The sequence below is a fragment of the Primulina huaijiensis genome, chromosome 2 (assembly GCF_012295235.1).
Source record: "Primulina huaijiensis isolate GDHJ02 chromosome 2, ASM1229523v2, whole genome shotgun sequence".
In the NCBI taxonomy this organism is placed as follows: domain Eukaryota; kingdom Viridiplantae; phylum Streptophyta; class Magnoliopsida; order Lamiales; family Gesneriaceae; genus Primulina; species Primulina huaijiensis.
In genome coordinates this window covers 2,573,383-2,592,410 of record NC_133307.1, presented here as the reverse complement: position 1 = coordinate 2,592,410, position 19,028 = coordinate 2,573,383, and the positions used below count along the sequence as shown (strand labels likewise).

The 19,028-nt window shown below is 32.8% G+C and overlaps 2 protein-coding genes across 2 annotated transcripts; one reads left to right on the top strand and one right to left on the bottom strand.

Annotated features, from left to right (window-relative positions):
* Window positions 1–2,870: 2,870 nt before the first annotated feature.
* Window positions 2,871–9,529, bottom strand: LOC140963981 (tRNA-specific adenosine deaminase TAD3-like). Its single transcript, XM_073423463.1, has 9 exons — window positions 9,379–9,529; window positions 9,235–9,286; window positions 9,032–9,105; window positions 8,129–8,247; window positions 7,483–7,565; window positions 7,311–7,407; window positions 4,052–4,501; window positions 3,741–3,853; window positions 2,871–3,320 (listed from the first exon to the last, which is right to left on the bottom strand). Exons 1-9 carry the CDS (start codon window positions 9,479–9,481, stop codon window positions 3,089–3,091), a joined length of 1,323 nt encoding a protein of 440 aa, XP_073279564.1. The 5' UTR covers window positions 9,482–9,529; the 3' UTR covers window positions 2,871–3,088.
* Window positions 9,530–17,187: 7,658 nt separating this feature from the next.
* On the top strand, window positions 17,188–18,839 carry LOC140963973 (tetrahydroanabasine acetyltransferase-like). The gene is given in 4 exon segments (XM_073423456.1): window positions 17,188–17,685; window positions 17,759–17,770; window positions 17,772–18,139; window positions 18,210–18,839. Coding segments are annotated over 4 exon segments (1,347 nt in total). The 5' UTR covers window positions 17,188–17,253; the 3' UTR covers window positions 18,745–18,839.
* The last annotated feature ends 189 nt before the right edge of the window (window positions 18,840–19,028 follow it).

Sequence of the window (19,028 nt, the reverse complement as noted above, 5' to 3'; positions counted from 1 at the left end):
AAATTCCTTTAATCTAATGAGCTCTAACATTGGGTTTTTAATTTGTTTTGGGTTTGCCAGAATTTGGGTCCAACATATGTATTTAAAATTCATCGCAATTACTATTAAAATTGCATAAATTGATACGAAAAAAATTTAAAATAATCTCAAGTCAATAAATTTGATTCATTATCTCAAATTCATCCATCCAAACATAACCTGAATCAATTAGATGAAATAAGAAAAGTTAATAAGTTGTATGATTGCTAGTCTTGTTATTAATTAATTAATAAAATATAAAAAATATCAAGTTTGCGACGAGATATTAGGTTCAAAACTCAATTATAAAAAAACATTCAAGCTAAAAAAAATTTAAGTGAGGATAGTTTTATATTTTACAATATAACAAGGGGAAGTTGGGCTAAATTCTCTCTGCCATATCTTTTATTAGTATTCAATCCCCATATGGATTTTTTATACTACAATCTTGACAAAAATATTTTATTTGTCTTAAGAGTAATGCCAGATATGCACCTTATTGTACACCTTGGTTTACATTTTTTCTTATCAATCACCAAATTATCATTGGTTAACAAGATATTTATTTCTTTTCATGGGTAATTTTGTATTTGGTAAGTAAAAATGTATGTTAATGTAAAACAAGACTTACACTATAAGGTGTGCATTCGAAATGACTGTTGTTTTCTTAATGTGGATTGTAGGTTTGGATTTTGTATTTGCTGAGGTTTGTTTCGAAGGAAGTTGAATGAGAGTAGATGATTCTTCAGACTCTGTTTGTTTAGAATCATTTACCACAGTGATAAGCTTTCTCTTGATCCTCTTCTGATTTTGAGCAGCTTCTTGTTGAACCCCGATTTCTTTCTTTGCTGCGATAAATTCATGCACAAAAAGTTTGGGTCGAATGACAACATTATCAGTATCGATCATAGTGGTGGAAGTGTCATCTTTTTCAAAAGTGAAACAAAAACCAGCCTGAGAAGTTTGATATGAACACTCTTCTTCTGAACCATCTCAGAGAGTGACTTGAACAGAACATAGGTCCAGTTGACTTGAGTTCCAGTAGTAATGACAAAAAAAATCACCTAGACCTTCTCTTTTTTCAATTGTCAAAGGTTTTGTCCTTTATCAAGATAGATTTTGCAACAATATCGATCAAGACTTGAAATTCCATTTTCATCAACTTCTTGAAGCACGATGGAGACAAGTCTTCTCCTGAAGCCGAAAAATTCTTCAAAGCAATAGCCATATCTTCCTTGGAGATGGCTGAGAAATCAACAATCCAATCGTGGGAAGAGACAAGATGCAAATGAGTATAGCTTAATCAATAATAAATGTATTGTTGTCATGAGAATAGAAAACCTTCCATTCAACAAAAATAGAAGCTTTGCCATAGAAATCCAGAAGCGTAGTTATGTAAATGATTGTTGGAGTTTCCAGAAATTAACGGAGGTCATATGTCTCCAAGGCTTTGAACATAGCCACAAGGTTGGCATCTCAAACAATGTATACATGTGTAAATTAGATTTGGTAAGCACTCAAAGTATATGTGTTGGACATTTCTGCCCATTTGAAGGTTAAAACAATCGAGAGAGATTTCCAGAAAATTGTAAAGATTGCAGAAGGCTCGAAGATGAATAGATGCAAAGTAAATGATGTAAAATTTGAAAGGATGATTTTAAAATAAATGTACAACCATAAGTTACAAACACAAGGACACACGTCAGCATATTTGCAGTTAGTTTAAAATTTTTAAGAAAGACGAGCTAACAGACTGACCAATTGCATAAAAGTGTGAGAAAATGTTTTGAAAAATAAAAACAGTAGGTTGTCCAATATTTGGTTAATGATAAAGCAGCACAAGGTATAAATTTGGTATATTATATGATAAAGTCTTCTAAAAAGAGAGAATACTGGAGAAATTCCAGTAATGACACATTTTTAGAAGAAAGGTTGTCTTGTCAATATAATAAAGTTAGTTTATTGGCACATACCATAGTGGGGTCTTCGAATGGGATGAGTATTTAATACAACAATATTTTATAGAATCTTAGTCATATTAAACAATATTTCCCTTGAATTGATGTTTAATAAATCAATGAGACCTAAAACATTGCGAAAATAACAAAACTTAACCTAGAATAATGGTTTGGTAAAGATGCTTGCAACTTGTTGATGAGTAGTTACATGTTCCAAGCAAATGTCTTGGTTTTGCACATGATCTCTGATTGAGTACTAATGAGTTAGGTTGTTAGGCCCATGAGTTCGAAGAGGCGTGTGTGTATCTCTATCTGTTGGTGTTATCTCATATCCCTTAAAGATCTATCTTACCTTTTTCCTATCGTCGGTCATGTCCCCAACAGAGACACTATTACATGTTAAGATCTGACTCTACTTTTTTGAGACCCACTTAATCAACAAGATCAAACGACACAACATCAATAGCTTAACGCACCTGAACTTCTAATATATTCTTATTTAAACTTAATTCATATCAGTTTGGTAAATGGGGATCACTATTGAATTTTTAAAATACTTTACTAAGCATCTATTAATTTTTATTTTAAAAGGTGCGACCAAAATTAGATTGTTATTATAGCTTTTTTTTAATAGCATTGTACATAATTTTTTATTATGATAAAACTCACGGTCATTATTTTTTAATATTCGATAGATAAACTTCTAAACTAATGCAGTAAACTCCAAATCACATTAGACAGATAAAATGTACTAGACAATTCTTATGCAACAGACTCACATAAAAAAATGTTGATAAAGAGAATCTAACTTCTGGTGGTCAAACTTTCCCTACTCCAATTGACACACTCTTCGTGAACACATTGTACATAATTTTTAATAGATAGATGTAAACGTCGATGAAAAATAATCTATTCAGGCTAATTTCAAAATTATACGCAATTCAAGTAATTTTACATCAGAATGAGGCATCAACCCCTGCATGGTCCTCTTTTTTACTCCCAAATAACCCCAACAACCAATGCGACACACTTTGAACCAAGAAATCTTAATTTTCGAAATATAAATGATACATTTTGATTTTCTGGGATCAACTAAATAATATCTTCTAAAACTATAATATTACTTGAGTAGAAGTAGATTGATGCTGTGGAGATTTTGTTAATGTCGCATCTGTATCGTCTTTAAGGATCTGTTCAGGTAGCAAGACTCTGAAAACTGCATAGTGGTGATTCAAGCTTTTCTCCCCTTGCAACATGTGTACGCTGCCCAGAGCACCCTCCTTTGGATTTGGGAACGCGTAAAATACACGTTTGATTCTTTGATGGACAACGGCCATTGCACACCTAAATCACAGAGTCAAGGAGATGATTATGTCCTCGAAAGAATGTAAAATTGAGATGTAGTTCATGACCGAGGTAAGATTGTCGGGAAAGACATGGGAAAATATGTTAGTTAAACTCCCTTTTATAGTGCTTGTAGATTGAAATGATATATTTTATTGTTTTACAATATGTAAGCGTGCAATATTCATAAAAAAGTTGCATTGCAGGCCTACATTCATGAATTTGGTAGGATCTTGCGACACTCATTTTGAACCCTGGACGATCATGAAAACGATTCTACCTAGGATCCTAACACCCTGACAACTTTATTTAACACTCGTTAAAGCTCCATTTGAAAGCACACTCAAGACATGAGGAGGGAGAGAGAAGGGCTAGATATGGTGCATACACGGTGCCAATAATCTAGATAAAGTAACTTACATGATGCATGGTTCCCACACAAAATATATGTCATAGCCGGTGCATAAATAAGGTTTCGTCCCATCACAATGAAACCCATCGGCGTGCTCATTCATGTCCACCTCATCCTTAACCTGAATGATATATTGTAGCACAATCATATTCAACAAATTAGATGGAAAGATTCTACACACAAGTGTATTGAAGTTACCACAGTTAAAGCTTTAGTTGAAAGCATTCAGGAAAATAAAGATCAGCTCACATTACAGGCAGATTGTCGAATGCCATACACAAGCTAATGCTTGTCACCAATGAGAAATTCAGGATCTTACATTTGTATTCGTCTTCGATCTTTTCAAAGGAGACCCTGTCGGAGAAGACACCTCATGATCCTTGCTACTGAAATATGCAGAATGTCTATTTAAAGGAAAAAGATGCACCTCCCTTGCAGCAGCTTTCTCAATTGCCACAAGGGCAGCATGATGTAAAGGGTGACAAGAATCAGAACTTGAATGAAATTGGGGATCAATCCAAGCCAAAGGATTTAAACAAGAAACATTGTCATATTTTAGGTTTAATTCATCATATGAGCATTTGACAAGAAATAATGGATCATTTTTAATTTCAGCGGTCTCATGCATGGTAGCTGCTTCAAGCTGTTCTGCAGTGCTGGCTTTCTTGCTAGTGAAGTTTAAAGCAGCGTTGCGAGATTGGACCTGGTCACATGCGGAAGCAATAACCTGGCAAGTTGAAGGATCTACTATAACAGCAGCATTGACAACCTGCCAAAAAGAATTGGCTGATAAATAAAATAATAACTAACACAAATTGCAGCAGTCAATCAAAAAAATAAAAACAAATATTATAAAGAGATACAGCGTAACAAAAAACCAATGGATAAATGGTGATGCACATACAGAGTTGCACCTGAATAAAGATCAACTGAGTTTAGCTGAGAAAAATTTAACATTTTGAGTAGTAGTCTTAAAAGTGAAACCGCATCAACTCAAGGTAAGTTAGAACATGAAGTACGTAAAAGAGTAATTTTGAGCCGCAGAAACTCACACTGAAATTACTTGAAGGTTAAGGTAAGACAGGAGTCTTCGTCACAAAGTACAAAATCTATTGGACTGATATTAGTGTAACGTCCAAAAATAGCCCACGTAAACCACATGTATACAAATTAGTTAAATTGCTTAAATGTTTTATTTAATTCATTTTAAATGCTTAAATGATACATAGTATATGATTGAAGGTCTAAGTGCATGATTTCATAAAAATTAAAAATTTTATTTGAATATTCGATAATAGGCTGGGGAAAAGAGACCGATGACAACCAAGATAAAAATATTTTTGTTAAATGTTTTTGAGGCTTGATAAAATGATTAAATATGATTAAAATTTTCTAAAATGTTGGAGCTCAAATTATTCTACGAGACAAGCTCGATTTATCCGAAAAGCCGATTTTGGTCAAACGATGGACTTTTAAAAACCCAAAAATTATTATTTTTGAAAACAAATTTGGTAAACTTTTATTTTTCAATTAAATAGGTCTTAATGGGCATAATTTACCTAAGATTAGTGAGCCTAATTATTCCTAAACTAAAAATCCCAAAACCCTAACCCATTAACACCCAAATTTCAAAAATTATAAAATAGAAAACTAGGGTTCTTGAGAGGCATACCAGCCGCACACTTCACACAAAACACACACAAGATTTCAAAATTTTGAGAACAAAAATTCAAGGATTTTTGTCGTCCGTCCGTCCCTGTTCGCAACCTACGCCAACGATCGAATATTTGAGCGTTTTAACGTAAAAGCACACTACTAAACCTTTTTTTGCACTATTCAAATCGTATTATGCATGTTTTACGTATTTTAGCATGAAAAATATTTGAGTACAGATCATTTAACGTTTGGATGATTATTTTCATAGTTTTGATGATTTACGATTTGTTTGAGAACATTATGAATTCTAAGGGACATGCTGCCAATATAAGTTGTTAAAGAGCTAGGAAAAGAGTCGTTAGGGGACAACACGAAAGCCGGAACCGATCTGGCTAAGGAAGGAGGGTGAACCTAGGGTTGCTAGGGTTTCCTTGGGACATAAGGACTCGGCTATGAGGGAGGCTGCACCAGGGCTCCTAGCATGGCTGGACTCTTGGACGTGCATGGAAGAGGAGCCGCGGCCAACTTGGGGAGCTAGGGCTGTGCGCGTGGCTTGTTTCGGAAGGAGAGGAGTGCGGCTCGGTGAGGCCTGGTTAGGGCTGGTCAAGCAAGGTCTAGTAGAGTCCTAGTTGGGTTCCTAGGCGGCTGGGATAAGATGGCTCGAAGATAGGAGGCCGCGGTCAAAGAGTTTACACGCAAGGGTGCGCGTGGCTTGGCTTAGGGCTGGGGGCTGATGCACTAGTCTAGGCTAGGTTGGGAAGGGTCCAAGAGGCTCTGGTCGGGGTAAGGTCCAGGGTGGCTTGAGGGTGGTTCGAGAAAGTGGGAAGAAACGTGACTAGTTTAAGATTAGGGCTCACGTGAGGCTTAGGAAATAAGAAGGGTTCGAACCGTGGTTCACGGGGTACGAAAGGTCTGATAGTGTCCCGAAGAATCATTATACAAGCTAAATGATATTTTAAAACGTTTATGATGAAAATATGAAATTTTATGATATATGCTAAAGTTGTACGATTTTTCCTGAAAAATGATATTTTACGAATTTTGAAGTACACGATATTTTATGAATAAAAAGGAAAGAAAATATTTTGAAGGATGTGAATTGACTTAGGACAAATATGATATGATATAATTGGGAATATCGTGAGCGAGAAGGCCACAGAGGGAGCCCGTTTATGCCAGAAGGCCCAAAAAAGAGCCCGGCGATCGTATTTCTACTTATGACGAAGCCTAGTGCTCGTACCCATGCGCAATGGTGAGCTAAGACTGATCAGTCGACTACATGACGATACGATTGCAGCTAGTCACTTTCAAGGATCAAACTTCACCCAAAAATGACATACAATGATGGAAAGCTTTACGATTTAATGATTTATAATTTATTTATGCTTACAAATTTATATTAGCTATTTTAAATAAAAGTATGATTTTTATGTATGTGTCTGTACATGTATTATTTGTTACTCATGGTTAGAACGTGATGAGTCATTATATTCACTAAGTTTGGATGGTTGCAGGTGAGGATGAGATTGAGGGAGGCGCTGACGCTTGAGTGGATTGAGTCCGACAGTACACTCGAGGAACATTTATTTTTTCGCACTTATTAGTATTTATTATTTAAAGTTTTTAAGAAAAGATTTTGAGGATTTTCTATTTAGAGTTTCATTCTTTATTTTGAAGTTCAATTTTGGATTATTTTTAAATGTTGACGTATGATTTTGGTGGTTGACGATTTATGGATTTTTATGCATTTAGGATTTTGAAAATGTTGAGTTATTTTGGAATGGATGTTTCGAATTTTTTTAAAAAAATTAGTAAGATTTTAAAGTTAAAAAGTAGAGGACATTTCAATTAGACACTCTGAGAGCAGCGCAAGCAGAAAGCTTGTTTAAGGATGCAGCATGCAGAAAGAAAATATTACTCACTCCAACACCAGATTTTGCCAAAGAAACTGCAATCTTCATGAAGTTGAAGACTGTGATCGAATCCTCTTCACTAAATCCAGTTATGCCATCAATATTGCTACAATTAGAAATGGGTGATAAGAAAATGAAAATTAGATTAGGTTGCCTCGAAACGTCATCACCACGAACTTACTAGGTAGGTGGATGGAAGGAAGTTGGCCACAACTTGCATTGCTCCTCCCATTCTTCTTTGGTTAATGCAGCATATTTGCATACCTAAATCATATCACAAAGAGTAACTTAATCATGGAAACATTTTGAATATCATATGACATACAATCACATATCATAATTATGTATGCAAAGAAAAGAAAAAACCATTGTTTATTAAAAGTTCTCGTACAATACACACGAAATGCTGAGTTATGAATTTCAATCGATCATTTTTCAGTCAAAACCACTTGAGAAAAGGTACATACAATACAATTATACAAATATCTAAATCCAGATCTTTGTGACCTTAAATAAAATATTTAGAAAGTCCTTCCTTGTTGAAACTGATTGAGCTTTTGCAGAGTAACTAGATGGAAACATATTATCTCATCGTAAACAAAAGATGATCTAACATGAAGAGAATGCATGAAAAAGATAAGACACAAATTTGATCATTCAAACATAACTTTTAAACTAAAGAATAACCAAGAAGCAACTACCCCTGAGACTTAATTCTTCCTAGAGAAAGGTTTCTGATTTAAGCAAGTATCCACTCAGGCCTAAGAAACAAATCAGTCAAACAGGTAGTCCAATTTATAAAAGCTAAAAATACAAGGAGAAGCCACTTTTACGATGAAAGTACTCAACTGGTACGTATTTACAAGTTCAAGCACATCCTTTGGCATACTGTTGGGCTCACCATCACCAGATGCAATGCACAAGATTACACATAATTGAGTCTTTCCTGTCAGATAATTTTGCTGTTAGTGCCCAATTCACAAAAACCTTTACACTCCAAAACTGATCATTAAAAAGAATTGAAAAAGGTGAAAAAAAGTCAAGGGGTCGTGGCAAACCTATGCTTAAAATTTCAAGAAAGTGGTCCGAGTTTAAAAAACAATACATGTTCAATCCCTTACTTGGCATCATAAATCTCAGGGGTGAATTAATTGCATGATAATATTCTTCCTTTCAGTTTCCATTTTAAGAAATCACAAACAAAAAATAGAAGACCTGCGGGAAAATATATCAAGATTGAAAGTAAATTTGATGCTAGACTGCACTTCAGATCCAACAGTCCCCCGTCGGGGACAAATGCTTTTCATGTGGGATAAATAATGCCATATGTTTGAAGGAGCAACTCATATGAGTTACATTAATCTGCTGGCTCAATTCCATATTTAATAAATTAGGTAAGATATGCGATAAAAACCAACGTTACCACATTCAAAACCAGGCCTATAACACGGAAAATTATGATAGCCAATGTACCCACCCTCACCTTAGAAATTCTTAGCCAATACCAAAAAGCTAGAAAATTTTAGTTAAATTATTAGCAAGACCGTCAGTAATTCTTTCAACATTATGCTTTATACAACAAGTTCGCACGAGGAAAACCAAAAGTTCGCAAGATAACTTATTTTGCAAATGTTGTTAGTAAAATTCGTATTTATGTAGTAAAAATAATTATCTAAGACCAAACGAATTGAACGGTGAACGACCAAAAGAAAAAGCAATGGACAAACTACCTCCATCGAGAGAGGTCTTGCGTATACGCTTCACATGGCGGAGACTTTCTAGAGGTACTATTTGATTCAACTTCCTAAAACCAAATAAAAAAAGTAAAAAAAAAAAAAGAATGAAATTTGCAGTCACACACATTCTATGAAAACATAAGAAGACGTTCAACGACACAAAAGCAAAAGGAAACAAGGTGGAAGAAGCATCAAACCTGACTACAAGATTGGCGCACTTGGGTTCGATCGAAGCAGCAAACATGCTCACTACAGAAAACAGTTCAAACTGTAAATAAAAACGAAAAAATAAACTTATAGCAGCTGGAAATTAATGAAACTCATCATGTCTAAATATATACCAGTCTCCTGTAGTTGAGGAGAAACTAGAGCTTTGTCCGGAATGTGAACGATTTTCCAGCTCTGTAATAAATCTGTTGGCGTTTCATCCCTTACGCCGTTCATTGTTCTCTACTCTGACAGGCAGCGGCGCGGCATATTTGGCGTTAGACCCTTATAATACCCTTACGATGAGATAAGATGTTTCCATCTAGTTACTTGGCAAAAGCTCAATCAGTTTCAACAAGGAAGGACTTTCTAAATATTTTATTTTATTTTAGGTCACAAAGATCTGGATTTAGATATTTGTATAATTGTATTGTATGTACCTTTTCTCAAGTGGTTTTGACTGAAAAATGATCGATTGAAATTCATAACTCAGCATTCCGTGTGTATTGTACGGGAACTTTAAATAAACAGTGGTTTTTTCTTTTTTTTTTCAGACATACTTATGATATGTGATTGTATGTCATATGATATTCAAAATGTTTCCATGATTAAGTTATTCTATGTGATATGATTTAGGTATGCAAATATGCTGATAAATATTCTCGGGTTAAAAAATCTGGTAGGTGATTATCTTCACCTTTATAATTATAAATAATATCAAAATCAAAAGGAGCTAAATGAGACTGTCATCTTGCAAACATTTGTTTAGAAATGTCATTTTTAAAATATTTCGTAAACATAAATTTTACAGATTTGCAATCAGTTTTTATAATAAGCCTTTGATTATATAAATCATCTTGAAATTTTAAAATACATCTTACAATAGCCAAGATTTCTTTTGTTATTGTAGAATAATTTTTCTGGACATTATCCTATTTCCCAAAATAAAATCGAATAAGATATTCTTGTTTTGTTTTGGGATCTATTTGTTTTAAAATTCCTCCAAAACCTATATCAGAAGCATCAATTTCAACAATTTTATCCCATTGAGGATTAACAAGCATGAGACAAAGAAGATTTTTAAATTTCTCTTTAATATTTTTAACTGCTTCAGTATGTTTATTTTTTTTTTTTTTGATAAGAAACTAATATATTAATAATAAATATGAAAGGTTACAATGCGAAGTGGATGAGTGATCCACGATCCACGACTAGAAATTAAATCTAGGATCAAGTCAAGAACAAATAAAACACCAATCCCTAGCAAGATCTGATAACAATAAGTGCTGGAACGAGGGTATGGTTAGTGTCTATCTCGCCACTCTGATTTTAATTATCTCCCACAAATTCTCTGAAGACTCTTCTATGTCGTTGAAAACTCTGTTTATTAGACCAAGGTAAAAGATTTTTCTTTAATCTATCATATAAGATAGCAGAATCCTTAGTAAAATTTTGAATATAAGGAGAAATATAATTGTAACTGAGGTTTATCAGTTATAATATCACGGAATTTTGACCCAAATTCAATACTTCTTTGTATAGGAATTATCTTTCTTTTTTCAATTATATGACCAAGGAACCTAATGCTAGTTTGAAACAAAATCATTTTAGATTTTGATATAACTAGTCCATTTTGAATAACAATATTTTTCAACATTTCTAAATGTTTAAAATGTGTTTCAATATCGTTTGAAAATACTAGAATATCATCAATGTAAACAATTATAAAATTGCTATAAGAATAAAAAATATCATTCATAATATGTTGAAATTTTGAATGGGCATTTTAAAGTCCAAATGACATTAATGTCCATTCATAATGTCCTATTGGAACATTAAAAGCAGTTTTATATCTGTAATTTATGATTTTGTAATTTATCATCTATAGTTAAAAGTTTTACTTCTTCTTTTAAAGAATTAATTTGAAAATTTTTTCTATCAATTTTTTCTTGTAATTCATTTAGAATTCTATGAACATGTTTAGTTATAAATTTGAAAGAAATATGATTATCTTGAAAAGTTCCTATAATACATGTTTAATCAACATATGTTAAGGGATAAGTTTGATAAATAAAAAGAAGTTCAAGTATGAGTTCGCTAGAAATATTCTTTGCTAATAAAAAACTGGTTAAAATACAGTTTTTATCTTTGCAAATATATACTTTTGGCAATTTATAATTTATTTCTAAAGGTTCTCCTCCTGCATGAGAAAAAGTATGAGTAGTTTTATGAAAATATTTAGTAGAAATTAATTCTTCATGTATTACATTTAAATATACACCACTATCAATCATGTCTATAAAATTCTTCTTTTAAAAATTGTTTATTAATAAAATAATATTAGTATACCATTTCTGGGATATAATCATGCTTAAAACATATAAATGTTTTTTTATTAGGATCGGGAAATGAAATGTCTTCAAGATTATCAAAACTTTCACGATGGAAAACTAAATCTTCTTTGTTAGTTTCAATAGATGAAATTCTATAATGTAAACTATTATTATTTTGTTGTAAAAAATTTATTTGTTCTTTAAGATTATTAATCACTTTTATTAAATCATATATAGTAACTAGATTTTGATTACTATATTTTAATGTAAAAGATTTTTTACTTCTTTAATTAAATAAGCTTGTTCTTGTTTAACAAGAATATTATTGCTACTGGTTGAAGCAGTATTTTCCATTTGATCTATAATAGTAGGTTTTAAGATTGGATCCTTAATCATTTTAAGAAATTCTAAAATATTACTATTAGTTAATACATTAATATTAAGATCTTGAAATTGAGACATAAGTTTATAAAATTCATCTTTTGTATCATCATTTTCATTTAAATGATTTATACAATATTTTTTTTGTATACAATTATTACATTCTTCTTGATCTGAAATGTCTGATTCAAGAATTTCTTCTGAATCATATAATTCTGAAATATTTTCTGAATCATTACTATATTCAGAATCCTGATTTGAATCCATTATTATTTTGCATAATGTTTCTTCAAGATTTTCATCAATATTTATTTATTGATTTTTGTTTTAGCCCAACATTGATTAATAATATATTTAATTCAAATTTATTTTCATTATATATGATTGATAAATCATGCTTTTTTTTTTTTTTTACATATATCTNAACATGCAATATATATTATATAATTTCTAAATAACATGCAACAAAAACTAATTAAATTATGTATAAATCTACAAAAAAAACTTAAAAATCTGACCTTAGAAGATTTTGTAGCACTGTGCACGCAAAAAAATCAGCTAGAAAACGACCTGCATTACAAGCTAAAAATTCATGACCTTAACCAACACACTGAGAACGCGAATCTTTATAGAAAATTTTTTAAAAAGAGTATTAGCGACGGTGTTTCCATAAACCGTCGCTAATAGCAACTGTTTTGGCTTTTACCGTCGCTAATAGCGACGGTTTATGCTATGCCGTCGCCATATAGCGACGGTTAAGAAAAACCGTCGCCGATCTAAATTTGCGCAAGTACCGTCGCTATTTAAACAATTGCGACTGTTTTTCAAAACCGTCGCTACATGGCGACGGTTTTTCAAAACACCGTCGCAATTGGCGCCGGTTTTGATTTACCCGTTAATAATTAGCGACGGTTGTATGAACTAGTAATAGGAAGAGAATCTACATTCCCAGGGAATTGAGAATCAGCGTTCCAATGGGAATGAGAATTCAGTGTACCAAACACAAAAATGGAACAAGGTTGAGAATGCTTATTTCATTCTCACCTTATTCATGCATACCAATAATGTCTTAATGTATGTCCACGTGAATTATTTATTATTCTTCACATCATTGTTATCTCAGGGTGCCCAAAGTCGGTCATTCCAAAACATGATACTTTACTTGTCAACAAACTTCTAGCTTGTGATTGTGTTTGCATCATCTGCTTTTATTATTGTGTTATACATCTCAGAAGAAAGTACACGCAATCTTTCCTTTTTGCTTTTGGCCAATTATAGTAGATTTAATGCAAGTGTGTTCAATATTATTGTCATTCAATGTTTCAATATGATATCCATTTCGTCGAATATCTTTAAAGCTAACCAGATTTCTACTAGATTTACTAACATATCGTAGCGTCCTTATCCGAAACGTTATCATTAACAAATGCATGGATAATTAAAGCTTAAATAAGCATAAATCATATCCAAACATTAATCCATAAGAAGTCTGTTTAAACAAATAACTTGAAAATTCATACAACTCAATCGGAATAACATGCATAAATTAAAATCCAAATGAACAACTGATAAACCTCCCGCTGACATAACTCGTGTCATATCCACTCGCTTCCACGTTCGTCTGGTTCGTCCAATCTAAGATTGTCTCATGGGAATGAGGTGTCAAAGATAAAAACAAAGACATGCGCGACCTAATTCTAAATACATAAATTCAAATATACAAACCATATGATGAAGCGTGAAAATATGCTCCGGAAAATTAGGGATCAAATAATCAAATCACATGCTCAGTCTAGAAGCGCCTGAGTGTGTAGTCTGCTGTTTCATAATAGTGGGTGGCTCCCACACTCAATTAGGGCGTGGATCTATAATGTCATGTGTCGCTGTAGCACGCTGTCACTCAGATAAGTGAATGATTTCTGGTACCCAATCGTCCAAGACAATGGGTTGTGCGGCCCTTTTCAATCAAGGTTTATCTCGCATGATAACAATCTCAACGTGATAGCATGATATGAAATATATCATATATATCATGACAAAAATTAAACGCACATCAAGTATTAACAAATATATACGCAGCATATAAGAAGGTATACTCATTGTATATCTCTATACTTATGTACCTCTAAACAGATTTGAAACGCTTACACTCCGAACCTAGACATTGCAACCAAAAATGATAATATTGCTAACTCTCCATATTTTTATATCCTATTCTAGCTAGTTTGCGCATTCATTTATATATGCTCGTCATTGTTTATGTCTATTGCAAATATTATCCAAAATGTATATTGTTTAAATCCAAAATGTATAAATGAACATTTTATTAATAAAGATTCAAAATGTTAATTTCAATTACAATTGAAAAAAAAATATTGATATTCGAAAGGACACTAAATGAAAAGACAATTATTCCATAGTTTCTTGAAACATCAATAACAACTTATAAGGAGTTTGAACTTTGAGAAAGGATAAAACATTATAATCAAAAGTGAAATATTAAATTTCTCTATCACATCACCATCAATCAAGTTATAAATATTTTTTTTAATCTGAATTAGCAGAGAAATCAGAGATATCCAAGTGAATTATGTCAACTGGATCATCATCAACAAATTTTATCACTATTTTCCTTTTCCTTTGATCGATTTTTGGTAGACATCCAGAAGATGCTTCGTCGGACGATAAGTACAAGACCAATGCGTTTTCATTCCACATTTGAAACACTTATGTCCATATTATTTCGAGTTTTTCTCTTTTGTTTTTTTCATTATTAGATTTTTTGTTGAAGCCATTATTAGATTTTCATTGCGGTGGTTTGTTTTACATCTCTTTTCATCTTGTTGATAACATTTTCTTTGACCATGACCATAACCATATATAACCACAACTTCTTCCATTTTATGATTTTGAGTTGAGTTAGCATTCATTTCAAAGAGTGACGTTGCATTTGTTTCAGAGAAAGGTATAGAGCTAGTTGCATACAGTTGATAATTTTACATGAGTAGCTCATTATTTAGTTCGACATGAGATAAGCTTGGAGTATTTTTTAAATCCATGCTTACGATATTGCTGTCACAAAAGAACATTTGATGCATGAAAAGTGGAGAAATTTTTTTCTTATAAATCTTAATCAGTAATTTTTTCTCCACAAAGTTTGAGCTTGATACTGATCTTGAATAAGTAGAGTTATAATCGTTTACAGATTTTATATCTTGCATGCAAAGATGAACTCATTCATAACAGACTCTTGGGAGAACTACGGTACTATGATAGACAATCTTTTTTAAAAATTTTCCAGAGTTTTGTGGTCTTTTATAATGAGATACTCAACTTTTAATCAATCATCGAGATGACGACGAAGGAAAATAAGTTTTTTTTTTTGCACGATTATGCAGGGATTCTTTGTTGTTTTCCTTTATCGTACCTCTCAAACTCTTAGAGACAAGATGAATTTTGGCATCCAAAATCCATGACAAACAATTTTTTTTTGTTAAATCAAGTGTTTCAAATTTAAGTTTGGTTATATTTGTCATAACAACCACCATATAAATAAAATATAATTAAAATAATGGCATTTATAGAATTAAATTATATTACCATTGTAAAAAATTAATAGGTTAAATGATATAACAAATTATGCAAGAACAACCATGTATTATCAATTTTACTATGCAATCATATAAGAAATAACATTGACATATATCTTTTATGTAACAAATCATTTATTTGGTTGTCAAATGTAATATAAGAATGAAACAAGACAATTTATAATTATTAAGGCCTAAAAAAAGGAATCTAAAATTTTAAACTTCAACTAGAGCTTAATTAGTTATTTAAGAATTTAATACTAAACTTATAGCTTGAGAAGAGTGTAATTAAATATTTCAATTGATTCAAATCTACCTATATTACCATATTTATGAAGCAATCAAATATTTATGATTGCACCAAAAATATTTATGTTTATCCTAATCTTTCTATAAAATATAAAGAAGGCAGAAAAATATGATCAATTATTTCAATTGATCAAAGTATAATTTATTTATTATATTATATTATATATTATATATAATAAAGTAAATCAAAATCCAGATATAAACCAAAAGGACGGAAAATACTAAACAAGCATGTTAAAATACGATAAGAAAATTAAAAACAGGATGAATATATATTCTAATCAATATTCATAAAAAATATTATCAATCTTTAATCATAATTCCTTAAGGGTTCGCTTGATATGTAGGAAGTGATAATTAAATGATTAATAATTTGATTGATAAATGTTTGATATGATAAGATATATAATTTGAGGGATATATAATATCATGTGTGGTGTGATATTAGTGAGATGGATAAAATCAAGATAAATGCATTAATGACCAAAATACCCTTCATCTTAATATTTAATTTATTAACCATTAAAGTTTTTTCCTCCCCAAATCTACAAAAAAACGTTCGATCCAGTGGAAGAGAGCAAGAGCAACCTGTGAAAACAAGATCAGATATTAATCTACAAAAAATGAGGATTTGGTACTCCCCTGTCGGTTTCGAATTTCTTCAGCAGCGGTCAATGGCAAGAGTCTACTGAAGAAATTAGGAGAATGACGTAAAGAAGACACAATTGCAAATTTGATTTTTTAAAATCAGGAGTATTTAGGTCATTACTCTTTTCTGGTGTTGTCGGATAGTTTTTATCATTCTTCTATGACTGGATCTCTTCTCCAACACAAACAGCGAAAGTTGTAAAAAAAAAAATAGTCAATGTCAAGTTTAAAAATCAAAGCAAACAAAATATTAATAATTTATCCAACCTTAATATTACTAACTAAACTGGACCTAAAAATATAAAATTATGTTAGATCCTAAATCAATATTATTCTATCAAGGTAATAATTTTCAAGAATATTAATTATTTTATAACTTAGATATGTCAAAATTGTAAAACAACGTTATGCTATTTCAAGATCATCGACATAAAACAAAAATTATGCTACTATTTTAAAAACATCAATATTAGATCCAAATAGTGTACTATTTGATGAGCATCACTGCTAATTATACAATTTCAGAGGTATTATAAAAACTGAAATTAGAAATTATTGTAAATTTATATAATACATGTTATAATTTAATAATAAAAAGAAGAAATTTAATAATAAAAAGAAGAAATAAAAATAAAAATAAAAATAAAATAATAGAGTTCTAACAGACATACATGAGGTGACAATATATCCACGTCACCTTCTTCAAGCTCTCTTAATCCACCACCTAATTCCCCGTTTTCACAAAAGAATGCAAGTCCACATCCAAGAAACCGCCGTAGTACCGCCCAGCAAACCGCCGTTTGACGGCGATCAAATCCTACCTCTATCGAACCTCGACTTAGATCGAAACAATGACGTCATACTCCGTTATCTTCGTGTTTACGCCAACCACCACCCCCGACAACAACCTCCACACCCTTTCCAAGTTATAACTGTCTCGCTGTCTGCCGCCCTCGTTCCATACTACCCGTTTGCTGGGAAACTCCGCCGCCGCGCCGAAGATGGCCTTCTTGAATTGCATTGCCACCTGGGTGATGGAGTGCCGGTGGTTAGCGCGGTGGTCGACTGCCAGTTGAGCTCCATCGATTACCTTGATGGTGAATCGGAAAACGAGCTTACAGAACAGTTGGTGCCGAACCTGAATCCAAATGAAGACGTGATCCAACCTATGATGTTGCAGGTCGATAACTTATTTAAATTACTGAATTCATTACGATCACCCGACTGAATTTACTAAATATCGGTACTTGCAGGTGACAAGATTCGGGGTGTGGCGGGTTTGTTCTGGGTGCAGCCATACACCACGCAATCTGCGATGGGCTTGGAGCGACCTTGTTTTTCAATGCCATGGCAGAGTTAGCGAGTGGTTCGGGTCGGATCACGACTGATCCGGTCTGGAACCGGTCCACTTTACTCGGACCAAGAAAGCCAGCCCGTGTTGAATTCCGGATTGATGAGTTCTTGAAGTTCGACAGGGGATTCTCCCCTTATTTGGATTCCGGCAAACGGGCGTTGAAAGAATGCTTTAATGTGAAAGAAGACTGGTTGTATAATCTGAAAGGGTTGTTATACCAGCAATCCGGGATAAAATTTACCACTTTTGAAGCATTGGGTGCTTTTATATGGCGCGCAAGGTAAATTTTCTATTATCAAGATTTTGTGGTCATTATTATAGTTATAAACTGGTTATAATACGTGGATCAGGACAAAATCCAGTGAAGTCCCTGGAGAAGAAAGGGTCACCTTCGCATATTCAATTAATGTAAGAAAAATAGTCAATCCGCCATTGCCAAATGGATACTGGGGTAATGGCTGTGTTCCAATTTACATCCCCCTTCTTGCCAAAGATGTAGCGGAGCAGCCCATATGGAAAACCGCAGATTCAATCAAGAAGAGCAAGCTCAACGCCACCGATGAATATGTACGTTCCTTCATCGATTTCCAGGAACTGCATTATGCGCAAGGCGTCACGGCCGGGCCGAGAGTGAGCGGGTTCACTGATTGGCGGCATTTGGGTCATTCAACTATGGATTTTGGATGGGGCGGCCCTGTTGCGGTGGTGCCTTTGTCGAGGCGCCTGTTGGGCAGTACGGAACCTTGTTTTTTCTTGCCGGGGAAAGAGGGTGGTGGGATGGTCAAGGTTTTACTTCATTTGGACGAAGATGCAATTCCTGGTTTTAGACAAGAAATGGGTAAGTTGAAAAACCTGGATAGTTATGACTTGCTGTCTGCACTCTGATTTTTTGATAATATGCTTGAGCTCGAGCTATTTATAGTTTTCTTGAGTTTTGTTCAAAGATATGTATTTGAAATATTTGAATACATTTATTTAATATTTTATTATATAATAAAGTATTAAAGCTTGTGAGTGGTTTGCAAGTTATCGAGCAAAAATAATTGAGCTTGAATTCATATGGAAAAAAGTTTAAAACATGATCGACTTTTAGCTTGAATTGATAATTTAAAATACGAATTAAATATTTTTTAAACCAAAAAAACTCGTGTGTCAGTTCGACTTGTTTG

Bases quoted from the DNA above. Each gene is read 5' to 3' on its own strand.
- LOC140963981 (XM_073423463.1), bottom strand. From the start codon at position 9,481: ATGAACGGCGTAAGGGATGAAACGCCAACAGATTTATTACAGAGCTGG. The intron at 4,502-7,310 runs GTGAGTAATATT...TCTTTTTGGCAG, and splicing joins TGGCAAAATCTGGTGTTGGA to GTTGTCAATGCTGCTGTTAT. The intron at 3,321-3,740 runs GTAAGTTACTTT...TCTGTGATTTAG, and splicing joins GTGTGGGAACCATGCATCAT to GTGTGCAATGGCCGTTGTCC.